At 42.3% G+C, this 12,890-nt stretch overlaps 1 protein-coding gene across 1 annotated transcript; it reads right to left on the reverse strand.

Annotated features, from left to right (window-relative positions):
• Nucleotides 1-108: 108 nt before the first annotated feature.
• sec63 (SEC63 homolog, protein translocation regulator) lies at nt 109-12,060 on the reverse strand. Its single transcript, XM_020091778.2, has 20 exons — nt 11,733-12,060; nt 10,591-10,690; nt 9,078-9,192; nt 8,781-8,893; nt 8,593-8,654; nt 8,226-8,284; nt 7,970-8,020; nt 7,740-7,848; nt 7,479-7,573; nt 7,259-7,391; nt 6,858-6,950; nt 6,204-6,349; nt 5,971-6,118; nt 5,685-5,767; nt 5,429-5,497; nt 5,179-5,334; nt 4,907-5,080; nt 4,592-4,792; nt 3,315-3,419; nt 109-2,499 (listed from the first exon to the last, which is right to left on the reverse strand). Exons 1-20 carry the CDS (start codon nt 11,854-11,856, stop codon nt 2,362-2,364), a joined length of 2,274 nt encoding a protein of 757 aa, XP_019947337.1. The 5' UTR covers nt 11,857-12,060; the 3' UTR covers nt 109-2,361.
• Between the last annotated feature and the right edge of the window lie 830 nt (nt 12,061-12,890).

Consider the following 12,890-nt stretch of genomic DNA (forward strand, 5'->3'; position numbering starts at 1 on the left):
GCTCATGTGTCTGATATTTGATGTGGTGGTAGTCCATGTTTTTAACCCACACACAAAAAAAGTGTGTTTAATCACCTTCCTTCAGCATATGGAAAGTCAACAAAACCATTTCATTTAAAAGTTTTATTTGAAATGATTTTAAATACAAATAATATATTTTTCCATTTACAATGACAGTTCCTTTGTAAACAAAAGTGGCAGATAGATAGTCATTGGGTCGTTTGTCCAAACTGAGTCGGCCTGCTGGCCAGTCGCCTGGACGAGGTCTGTCATGGGGAGAGATGGTGTCGTATTTAACCTCACTGCAGTTTTTTTTCCACACAGCGTAAAATCACTGATGCTACATTCTATTGCAGAGCGATAAATACTCAGAGTACAATATAACCTGTTAGCATACACCTGCTTTAAAGATGATTACAGGAGGGTGTAGTGCGCGCAATTTCTGTTTGTTTGTGTGAGTGTGTGTGTGTTGGGAGCGCATGCCCACGGATATTCAAACCTTTATCGCTCCCACACTTGCGTGACACATGAATATGCCATATTGTTGTTGAATATTCAATCATGATGAAACATTTTTATATATATCGTTTGAAAACTGAACTGTCAAGTTGTCAACATACAGTGAGAGCCCACAGAGCAGCATGAGGAAGCTCCGATTTTTTTTTTCTCCACTCATGAGTCAAAAAAGATGGAAAAAAACGAAATAGGTTAGAATGGCAAGAACAAGAAAAAAAGACCTATGTGTTACATTTGTTATAACTAGTTTAACGGAGACAAAAAACAGAGACAAAAAGAAAATAAAAAATACACCAGGAGATTTGGTGGAGAGAAATTTCCACGTGAAATGGCTGTAATTACAAAACTAAGCTTGTTCTGCTTGAATGACTCAAGAGAGAAGGTGCTGCACAGAAATGTCTCATACGACAAGTTGCTTTCGACAGGTTTTTGTTCGAGACACATTTCCAATTGTGTAGTATGTGTGTCAGGGAACCTCACACTCCAGCCATGTCACTCGACTGCTAACTCTCTTTCACCAGACAAAACTGTACTCGTGGCGAGATCAGAGATATGCATGAAGACTGCAGAGCTACAGGTTCTTATGAAGACTCATTCCAAACTGAAACAAAAAGGAAAAACTCTAGAATATTTTACAAACGCACAAACAAATATATTTTTTCTTCTCTCCCATGATTCACTGGGGCATTAGCACCCAATGACTTGTATGTCGTGGTGTTTCAGTTGTATTCATAAGGCCTTTTTGGACAATGAGCATACACTGGAATGTGCGGCAAAAAAGATGGAGAAAGGAAGTCACTTCTCTGAAAAGCCACGAGTATGTATCTATATATTATATATTTCAGAATCTGTCACAACTTTTATGTAGTTTACGAAGAAGGAGGAAAAAAATCACAACACTGCAAGTTTTGTCATTTTCGCCTCATTTAACTTGAGGTTAGGATTCATTATTAGAGCAGCCTGCTATCAACCGACAGTCATCTCCAGTTTGATGTGGATCATGGACAGGACTGACAGGAAATCAGTATCTATCCCCTTCAACATACAGTAATTACAAGTACATACACATGACTGGCTGGCTAGTGTGACCGAATAAAAGGAAGAAAAAAAAGACGAGATTTAACTGTGCCCCTGCCAAAGTGTTGACTTGGACGTGATCCCAGACGAACAGGGCTAAAGCTCACACCTCTGCAGTTTAAGTGTACAATAGAAGGTATCATTGACGTGGAGAACATCGGTGCATGAGTGATTTTTTTTTTTTAAAGTTTGGAGCGCGAGTTACGTCATGAGGTCGGGTGTTTTGTTGTTTTCTTCTCGTTTGTGTTGCAAAAAACAGAATTAGCTGTTACACATCCCCTCTCCCTCCTCGAGAAAAGAGCCCAGATAATAGGTCCTCCAGTCCACAGTGTGTCAACCGTTCATACCTGTACAAACACATACAAGGCTACAAACACGCAGCAAACACACCCGCGCACACACACACACAGCCTCACATGCACACCCACTCGCACACATGGGCCTGGTTACGTATTCACAGAATTCTATTCCGCCAGCGACGGAAAGCGAAGGAACGAGTCTCTGTAGAAAAGAGGAAATGGTCACAGTCCATGTCATTGTAAGGGTAAAATAGACGAGGAAGAGCAGGAGGGCTCTGTGTGTATACATTGCCCTAATGATTCAATGTGTGTGTGTGTGTGTGTGTGTGTGTGTCAGGCAGGGCATCGCTGCTCCTCGCTCGCTGCTCTCTCTCGAGTGCCGTTCGTGGGGTCAGGGGTGGGTGTGTGGCCAGTCCATGGGAGAAGGCTGAGCGTGTGTGTGTGTGTGCGCGAATGTGTGTGTCCCCGTTCAGTCGTTGTCCTCGTCGTCGTCTTCACTCTCCTCGATGCCGTCGCTGTCCTCTTGCTCCTCGTCCTCCTCCTCCGTGTCGGGGATGTCCCACTGTGGGTGGTTGTCCAACATGGCCTTGGCCTCGTGGACCTCCAGCTGAGAAAACACAAGGAACACGGAAAGTTTAAGACACAGCACTTGTGCTCTAAACATATTTATACATTTAGAAAACTGTGCACCCTAAGTTTAAGTAATTTATTTTTTACTTTCATTAACATTGCGAGTTGACACAAATCCAAATAAAAATCTGGAACTAGCAGATTTAAATGTGGTTTCATAGAGGAGCCAGATTTTTTCAGCCACTGTACAGTAACAAAATTTGGTGCAAATCCAGACAAAAGTGCAGATCCAGACTTTTCTAGTTAAAACATTTTTACAAAAGAAATGTGGCATGTTTTTAAATTTTACATTTAACACTGAAAAAAAAAGTTTAATTCTCATCCACAATGAGCACAAGAGAGACCATGTGCCAGCCAGCCTGTCCAAGAAAAATGACTTATTTCCTTCCTCGTTAAAAATTTTAATCTAATACTGTTGCAAAAAAGTCTTATGAATCTCCAGTTCAACAGTTCTTAACATTTAAGATACAGCACAGCATAAGAATTCAGATCAGAATTGATTGATTCACACTCGCACTGCAATAAATGTCAAACATTTTCACACATACTGCAAGAATACATTTCATTTATTCTCTGGTTTGGCTTGGAACAGTTTCTTTTATTCCTAACACCTCGGCAGGAATTAACACCATTGTTGTTCAGCTATTGTCTCGGCTGTTTGGCAGAAAAACAACCATCGTATCCAGGACAATTTACACTGATTTGGCTGATGGACCAGCAAATTACTGTAGCCACCAGTGAACATCCCCCATGAAACCACACAGACACACACACACACAGCTCTATTGTTACCTTAAGTGGTTTGATCTGGTCCAGTCCCAGGTAGGAATCAGAGCGGAGGATGACTGAATACTGGTAGTTCCCTGTTTTGGACGGAGCTGGGAACTTCAGCTCCACCTGGAAAACAACACACACACAGCCTTGGTTCATTCTAATCACAGAAGCATTAGCAGTGAACATGACAACTTGACATATTAAGTACTTCATGACATTAAAGCAGAGGATTTTAGGACTTGTCAAAATCATGTAGAAAACAAAGTGTGTGTCATCAGCATTTAACAAGGTTCGACTTCTTTTATTCATCAAAACCAGAAACACTTACAGGAGCAGCACACACACTAACACGGCCAAACAACCTTAAAACACATCCGCTGTTACTGGTCTATCTAATCATCTGGCTGCACCGGGATGCAGTGCGGGAGGTAATCACACACCATCAATCACCCGATGATGGGGTCCAACTGTAAATATTAGACCAGCATTACCTCAAGCTGTGATTAGCATGTCGTACAATTACATATGGCAAACATCTCATTATCAGCACAATGAGGCTAATCATTATTCAGTGCGTGGGAATGAGCCGCGAACACGGCGGCAAATTCACTGATGTGCCTTGTTGATGAACGCGGCCCTTCTGCCCTCGCTATCCAAAGAAAGAGAACACGTCTGTCAAACACGCACACGGCAAATCAGCGTTCCCACTGCTCTAACAACAGGAGGTTGTTGAAGTGACAATAATTGATTGCTAAACAGTGAACTGTTCTGCACGTGCAGGGTCACCTCTGGCTCTTACATTCCTTCAGAGCGGTGACAGCTGGTCGTGCAGAACGGACCTCATTAAGCTTTTACCTCACCGTCGATCCTTGTAGCTGCTTGAGAGCAGCAGGATCAGAGGTGCAAATTGTGCATAATAAACACACACGCACACATACACACACTACTTTGAGGAAATAGTGACAGAAGTGCAAATGGTTGCCTAGCAACATGGTGTGTAAGGGGGTACGGTGCACAAGAAATACACACCTTAAATTAATAAGGTGTGAACACTCACACACACACACACACACCTTAACTTTCTGCTCCTCAAGGGTTTTGGCGAACTCAAGTAATTAGAAGATTTCACCTTGGGCTCTCCAAAAATATAATGCACATTTTATGAACTGAAAGATTCATTAAAAAATGACAGTCACACACTTAACTCATGTGGGCTGCTAATTGTAATCTGCACTTCAATTTTGTCCGTGCAAGTGACACAAGTTTCCATGAATAACACACACCCACACGCTTACCTCTTCTGTGTCTTGTAGCGTGCACACATGGTATGGCACGGAGACGAGGGTCTGATCTCGCCTGTCGGCGATGTAGAGCCACCACCACTCCTGCTTTTCCTCTGGGAAGTAGAGGCTGTAGACGGGGTGCGTCACCTTCGACTTGGTCTCGAGCAGGGCCCGCTCTCGCCGCTGGATGCTTTGCTGCAACGCCTCCCACTCCTGAGGGGGAGATGTGGACAGTGGAGGATGCAGGCGGTGTTTCCTTTAAACTCATTAAACGTATAATATGTAAATTGGATCATTAGCCTATGAACCCATGTAAAGTTCTCTGACCTCTTCGTCGTCTCCAGCCATCTCATCCACTTCTGTGTCGCTTTGCTTGTCGCTGTCTTCGTCTCTCTCGCTGGGAGAGTCCTTGTTGGCTTCACCCTCGTCTGATTCGCTGCCCTTGTCTGATGCCTCATCCTCTTCCTCCTTTACTGCTGCTGATGTTGCTGCTACGACTTCCTGCAACATCAATATGTGCAACAGGAATGTATCAAATAGGCAACATGTTTATATGATATATAAATGACATTCCAAGTCAGTTGTCGCTACACACATACATTTCCTGCCACGTTGCCGTTGGCCTGTTTGGTTTTGGCAGGCGCAGGAGTGGGCTTCTTCTTCATTAATTTTTTCTTCTTGGACTTGGCTGTTTTCTTGGCTCCTTTACTCTTGTTCTGCCACACTTTGGTTTTGGCTTTACTGGAGTCTCCTTGCTTTAAACACACAGGAAGGTAAGGTGAACACAAAATGTCTAAGTTATAGATCAGTATGAGTTGGTGTTTATGTGTTTGTGTGCGCGATCCTTACTGCTTCCTCTGTAGTGGCAACCTCCTCTCCTGTACATGGTGTTGACTCCTGCTCTTTTTCAAACATGTCCTACACACATACAGCACAAGTTCAAATTGTTTTTCAACCATGGATACAGTGAACAGCACTCTCTAGTGGTCCTCTATGGAACTGCATGCAGAGGCAGCAACTTACTAAGTACATTTTATTCACACAAAATTGTTTTCTGTTAACACACAATTATGTCAGTGTTTAACCTAATGCCATCATTCCTTACCACCATCCGTTTTCTGGTTAAGGTGACAGTTACTGTGACGATAGAGCCTGCGGTGATGTTATTGCTGTCTTCATCATCCAGGACTAGGGAGAGAATAAAAGGAAATGTCTTAAAATAGACACAGAAAACTTCTAACATCTGGTTTGTCTGACACTATGCAGGGAGTTAATTCAATTCAAGCTTTCACTCAAACCTTATCACAAGTTTACACGATTTTTTTTATCACTTATTGCCCAAGCATTGCTTGAAAGAATTAATTTTCCAGGTCAAAGACTGTAAGACTGACCCTGAAGTTTGGTATCCATATTGATGTGAGGGAAGCTGCCCAACACAGACATGACCTCATCGTACTTCTCCTCCCCCAGGAAACGCAACATGCTGCGTCTGTCCGAGTCCTTGAGACTCACCAGGTCCTGAAGGCTCCGAACTTTGTACTGAAGAGTCAAGGACACATAATGTAGTTACTTTAAAAATCTCAATCACAGTGCATGTGTGCACATACAGACAGGTGGCAGGTACCTTCTTGGAGATGCAGTAGCGGAGGTGCTCCTCCTCAAAGTGGGGGAGCTGCAGAAGTGGTGACTTTGACTCCTGCAAGCCCTGCACGCACATCTGGGTCAGTTTCATGCAGTTCTCTATGGTAACCAGCCGAGGAGCGTGGAAACCTGCACAGAGACGTGACCGTGTGCACATGTCAGCATTCATGAAAAACATATCAATGCATCACAATATATCAATTTGTCCATCCAAGAGAAGCATTTGCATACAAGACATAAATTACTAATAATAATTTTATTGCTTTTGATTATTTATTTTTCCCAAGTTCTGAATATGTACAGTAATCCCAGAAGAAGATGTACGTGTTTGTAAATCAGGGTCGTCTTCTAACCTCAAAAAAGGGATGTGCCAAAAGGCATTGGCCTGACACATAAATACAAATATATGTATGTATACAACAAACTGTTTACTTTACAGTGTTTAGTTTTATAGATACACAGCTTCCCTGCTTTTAAAGATTCACAGACTATGATTATTTAACACTTGAAAATGCAGATCAAGCTTGTAATTACTCCCACACAACACAAGATAAAAAGCAATGACTGACCAAAGCATTTCTTAAATCAGTCAGTGTGCGACTTTTGACTATATTAATATATATATTATATAATTTACCTCCTCTGCTGTTGGCCATCATAGTGAGCTGACAGCCGACGTTGATCATCTCCTGCAAGAGAGCCGGACTCTTCCTCACCACAAACCTCTGATCTGAAAACAGAAACATACGTTCTGAATAACATGTTCCTGTGTCATGTTTCTTACGATAATAGAGAAAAGCACTACGATGCAGATCATTCCTGAAAGCTGTCCAAACACCCCAATTTTGGAAATCTTAAGAACCAGTTACTTCTGTTGCTTTGTAGAAGTTTGAAAAGAGCCGCAAAAACAAACTCACTGAGATCATGCAAACGAGCAGGTAATGACTTGAACTGAATTGTTTTGTTAAGCATCTCTCTCTTAAAACATGTAAACAATGTAATCAATCAATCAAAGTATTTAAATGTTCAGTGTCCTACCTTCCTCCAACTCTTCTGATACATCCATTCGGGCCAGGTGAGCGAGCACCAGGACCCTGGCCTTTAAACTGTAAGGATAACAGAACGGAGGCTCCTTCTTCTTCACGTTGATATTTCCTAATTCACGAATCAACTGGAAGACAAGGGACAGGTTGTTTATTCCACACACTCAAAGAATTTCCCTTTGAATTCTACACAATCCATCTCTTCCTGTAAATACCTGTGGCACTTCGATGTTGTCTGTTGGTCGTATTGTAGCTTCTTTATTGCTGCGAGGGTCAAACTCGAACGCCGCCGTCAAAACCATGGCCAACCCTGGAGGACATTAAACAAGAAATTACGGACCCCATTGGAAATGACCACAGTGGCGATAGTAGCAGTCTATCAAGCAAAAACTATGTTCACTACAGGGACGCACTCTATTTCAAAATTGTTTGGTGCAGCTGATTTATGGGCATAAAAGTGAGAAAGATAAACTCACGCTTCATGTTCATGTTTGGCGTCTTGTACATAAAATGCATGAAGAGTTGGGTAGTGTTGATGAGGATCTGGTCTCCACTGTAGCGGATGGAGCGGTACCACCATGTACCCTGATATATAGAGAGACACAAAGCAGGACACAGGAGAAGTTAAAGTGAAACATCCAGGGTATAAGAAGAAATAAGACACACTCCAATCTACAGACGCTGGCATTAGATCATGATGACTTACCACAACGACAGGAAGGATGACCATAAAGGCGAGTCCATACACCAATAAGACCTGCAAATGAAAACAAAAACCATGAGACCAAAGTTTGTTTTAAATAAGACCTGCATAGAATAAATAACGATCCTGGAAAACATTAAGATCTTTGAGTTATTGATTGCATTGGTTCCCTGCTCATCAAATATAAATAAATCACAAGCAAATTAAGGAAAGTAAAAATAAAATAAAAACTAGATTGACATAATCAATGAATATCTACCAGCATTGAGTTCTTCTGGTCAACAATCCAGGCAGGCAGGGCAATACCAAAGCTCGTAGCTAGAAAGAGACACATAAGAGACGATGGACCAAAATGGCAAAAACCGCAGTTTACATACTGCTGTTCATGAACCTATGAAAATGTCTCTGTACCGTTCAACTGTTACTGTTCTCAACTATAGAATTTAAAACCAGTTACTCCATTCTAAGAAGCCCACAAACACTGTGTTAAAATATGTTTTGGGGGTTTGGTGAAAGTGTGAGAAAAAAATATATCATCCATTTTTAACACAATCATGACGACAAGAGGTCAACTCAATAGTATCAAATCGAAAAACTGAGTGCGGGGTGTTTTTTTTTAAACTTACCTCCTGGTCCATCTGGGTTACCGTACATTTCCCAGTTCTGTCGCGACTGTTCATTGGTCAGACTGTGAGGTGAAAAACAAGTGGACACAAGTAATCAATAGAAATTGAAAGCCGGGCAGAAGAGGGTGATTACTTTCATTAGTGATCACAGATGCAGTTTGGCTGTCTGGGTTATGAGTGACACTCACGCAGCGTAGGCTTTGGCTATTCTCATGAATGTGGCCTCATCACCACCTTTGTCAGGGTGGAACTTGAGTGACAGTACACGGTACTGCTTCTTGATTTCTGACAGAGAAGCACCCTGGAGACAGAAATATAATTATTATTCACACAATACAGATTCAGTCAAATGCGAGGGATACTTTTTTTTTAATATCTTTCCAAATATGGATCTAATATCTTGAGGGGAGATAAAAATACATTAACTTTAAAAACTTCAGTGGTTCTGTGGATTAAAGCATAGAGTAGGTTTTGTGCGTCTTTACCGGGTCCAAGTTGAGGACTTCATAAGGATTGTACTCCTGGTACTCTCTGTCCAGCTTGGACACTTTGTAGGCTAGCAGCAGAAACACAGCCCACCCAAATAACAAGGCTGCTTTCCTGAAAATGGCAACACACACATATACAGGGAAAATGTTAAACACGAACATCTGTGTTCTCAGTCCCTGCCTAATTTTTACAAAACACATTCTCACTGCAGACCAGATTATTATGACTTTATATTATAATTCTGCAGAATCCCTCCTACAATGTAAACAAGCTCTCAGCATAATAGAGCTACAAACACGATTGTTTTTCAAACTCTAAACACATCTCATCTTTACATATTGAATACAAGCAGAAGAAACAGGACCAGGACTGACATTATTGTTGTTTAGTACTTATGCATGGAGTCGAACTTGTTTCCATGACAATGGCAAAACCCTATGGCCTGCGCTGCACCATCTGTTGCCATGACAACTACTCACAAGCCTCAGAGTTGTCTGAGCAACTCAACCAGAAAAATACAAGATAGATTTCCATCATCATCATGATACAGTTGTGAAGAGGAAACGTAAACGATTTTGAGATTAGAAAAAATTGTTTTGATTCATGCCACTGAAAAAACATGTTCCACCAGTTTCAGTCAAAAACGCAACGATGCAAATTAAGAATATAGATTTTAGTCTAGTCAACTGAAAGAGCAGGAGTGGCGAGTGGAAAGTATGAAGCTGAACAGATGAGAAGGCAGAGACAGAACAAAGAGGAGATGCTCAGACAGACGCTCTGTGAGAAAGAATCTAATGAGCAGAAGAAAAAAGCAGAGCGAGCAGCACTCGAACACACGTCTTCCCATTAACCCACACACACAGCACAAATAAACAACGCTAAGAAAAAACAGGGACTTGTTAAGAAAAACGTTAAACATTGCAACACAGCGTTTACACCAGCTGCACCCATCACTGAGAGGTTTACGCAGGAAAACAACATAAACCAAACTTGGGCCAAAGAAGACCCGAAACAAAACTTCCATATATGCATATACTGCAAACCTGAGTCTGTCTGCACCATGGAGAGAAGCCTGTGTCTTATCTTTGCACTACAGTTACAACGTCTCTGTCCAGCTACACTGAAGTGAAACAGTGAGTTATGAGTAACAGATTTCAGGTCATGCAAGTCACATCTTAATCAACAGGGGTGACGTGACTTTGGCAAAAAGGAGATGGAACGAAACCTGTTCTTTAAATGCAGAACAAGTTTAGGCCAAACATGAAAGTGCCTTGTAATCAACCTGAAGCTGCAATTTAGATACAACAGGTTGACATAGTTTCACAATAAAATAGTTCAAGCGTCAACTTCAACCAAGAAGAGTGATCAGCTTTAGGATGATAACAAATTCTGTAGACGAAATCCTGGGAAGTTGTTTCATCACCCACAAACTGTGTGGACACTCTCCCTGAATTTGTCCACATCATGTTGATCTCTACAACAACATAAATCCAATTTGATTGGACTCACTTTAAAGTTGGGACGATGCTCTGCTGCGACTTCATCAGCCGGAGCCGGTACCACAGACACCTGCCGTGGACCCTCCTCAGGCTCTTCAGACGCAGTTGTTCTGTGAGGAGGACAAACACATTAGTATGGTTTGAATCATAATCACTGCTGGTGATTGCATAGTTACTTTGAAATGGTTAAAATGAACAGTTGAAACTCTCAATCCATTTTTGCACTACTGTTTGCACTACTCTGATCCTATCCACCCTGCACCTTATGACTGCATACTATGTTGTACTGTGTTATGAGTACAAATTGTTTTGTGTACTTATATGTTCTGTTTTTGAGTACTATTCTGTCTACTTATATTTTCATACCGGTGATCAGAGAGGAATGTCCTGTTCAAATGGAAGAATTGACAATAAAGAGTTTGAAATCAAGGGAGAGTGAGAAAATCTTGTGTTAGCCAGGGAGGGAGTGGCGTATGCTTGATTCAGTCAGTGACACAAGTACAGAAATCAGGCTTAATACACTGTAATGCAACATGGAGGAAAGATGATTGTGTTAATGCCATGGTTTAATCTTGGATAACCTAATGTCAATGTTGTGTGTAGTCTTATATCATGGGTTGCTATCAGACGTAGCCACACTCTCAGTGGTGATGCAGCCATTCCCAGTGGAGCAGCTGAGCAGAGTTTGTTAGCATATGTTACACAACCTGTGTGTGATAAGCTGGGTTGTTGACAAACAGTTAGCTGTGCTGAGATAAGGTTACATCAGAGGAAGGGCGACAAAGACACAGGACGCTGATGTAGCTTTAACAGCACGTCAGCATCATTGTTCACCCACAGCAGCAGCAGCAGCTAATTCTGGCTGAGTGAAGGCAGGGGGACAGCTAATAGGCTGGTAATTGGTAAAGTCGGACGGGTACAAACCGTGTCAACACTGGTTGACTTGCACCAGACTCTGAACACTGGCTCACATGAAGTCCCTGCATCGTTTGGTTGTGGCTGTTTGTGCATGTAGCAGCTAGCAAGCTAAGCCTGGATAACAGACTGCCAGGCGGGGGGTTAGTTGGAGTCAAGCCGCTGCCTACACACGCTGCGAGGTTAGTTAGATAGTTAGTTAGCTAAGTTAGCACAGAGCCAGACATCGGGCCTTACCAGCATTCTGATCCCGGGGCCAGATGTAATATGTGGCCGGGATCACAATGAGTCCCACGAAGGACGTCAAGAAATAGAAAAAGGTGTTGCCGCTGTCATCGTACTGGAACTGTTGCCCGGCCATTTCGTCGCGGCGCTGGGGTCGCCCTTCTTCTTCTTCTTCTCCGCCGCCGCGCTTCCCCTCCTGGGTCAATGTGTGCGACTTGACAGACCGTTAGCTAGCCTGCTAGCCAGCTAGCATCCAGCAGAGACTGTCTGATCATCGGTGTACGTGGTTTACGCATGCGCACTAAGGCCTCCCGTCTTCTTCTACGGCAAATGACCTGACGACGCCCGGGGGCGTTAGTGACACTTAGTGGCGGTGAGGGAGACAGACGGAGCCGCTGAGTGTGGGTGCATGATAGATAGATAGATAGATAGATAGATAGATAGATAGATAGATAGATAGATAGATAGATAGATAGATAGATAGATAGATAGATAGATAGATAGATAGATAGATAGATAGATAGATAGATAGATAGATAGATAGATAGATAGATAGATAGATAGATGGATGGATGGATGGATGGACGGACGGACAGACAGACGGATGGATGGATGCATAGATGGATAGATAGATAGATAGATGGTTGGATGGATGGATGGATGGATAGGTGGGTGGGTAGATAGATTGCAATTGTCTCCTTGTAACATTTGAGGGTTTAATTAATTTAAATTTTATTGAATAGGAGTTTGTCATGTGTGTTGACAAGTTGCACATGCACACACGATCGTTCCTTATGTGAGGGCGGACTGTTTTGGAGCACCGCCCTGGTAGGTGGGATTAGAGAGCTCCCCACCTTTATTGCGACAGGTGTGGGCCATTAATTCCTCTTTGTCTGATGTGTCTGATCTGCTGTGGAGAAAAAGATAGGTTTTATTAAGTACATCCAGTTGTTGTGTGGCTGTGCCCTGAATGTAGCAGGGTTATTCCCTCCAATGTGCTTGGTTGCCTGTTGATGACCGACCTTGTTTCCCCCTCTTTGCAGATTCTTCTACTTCTGCTGAGTTGGTTTTGTACTGTTGGTCCAATGTTTAATGCATCACATTCCTGATGGACTGTTGGAACTTTTATGATTGTATTGAATGCTCTTTTAAATATTGTATGGTGCTTGT

This window comes from Paralichthys olivaceus, chromosome 19 (genome assembly GCF_024713975.1).
Source record: "Paralichthys olivaceus isolate ysfri-2021 chromosome 19, ASM2471397v2, whole genome shotgun sequence".
Classification (NCBI taxonomy): domain Eukaryota; kingdom Metazoa; phylum Chordata; class Actinopteri; order Pleuronectiformes; family Paralichthyidae; genus Paralichthys; species Paralichthys olivaceus.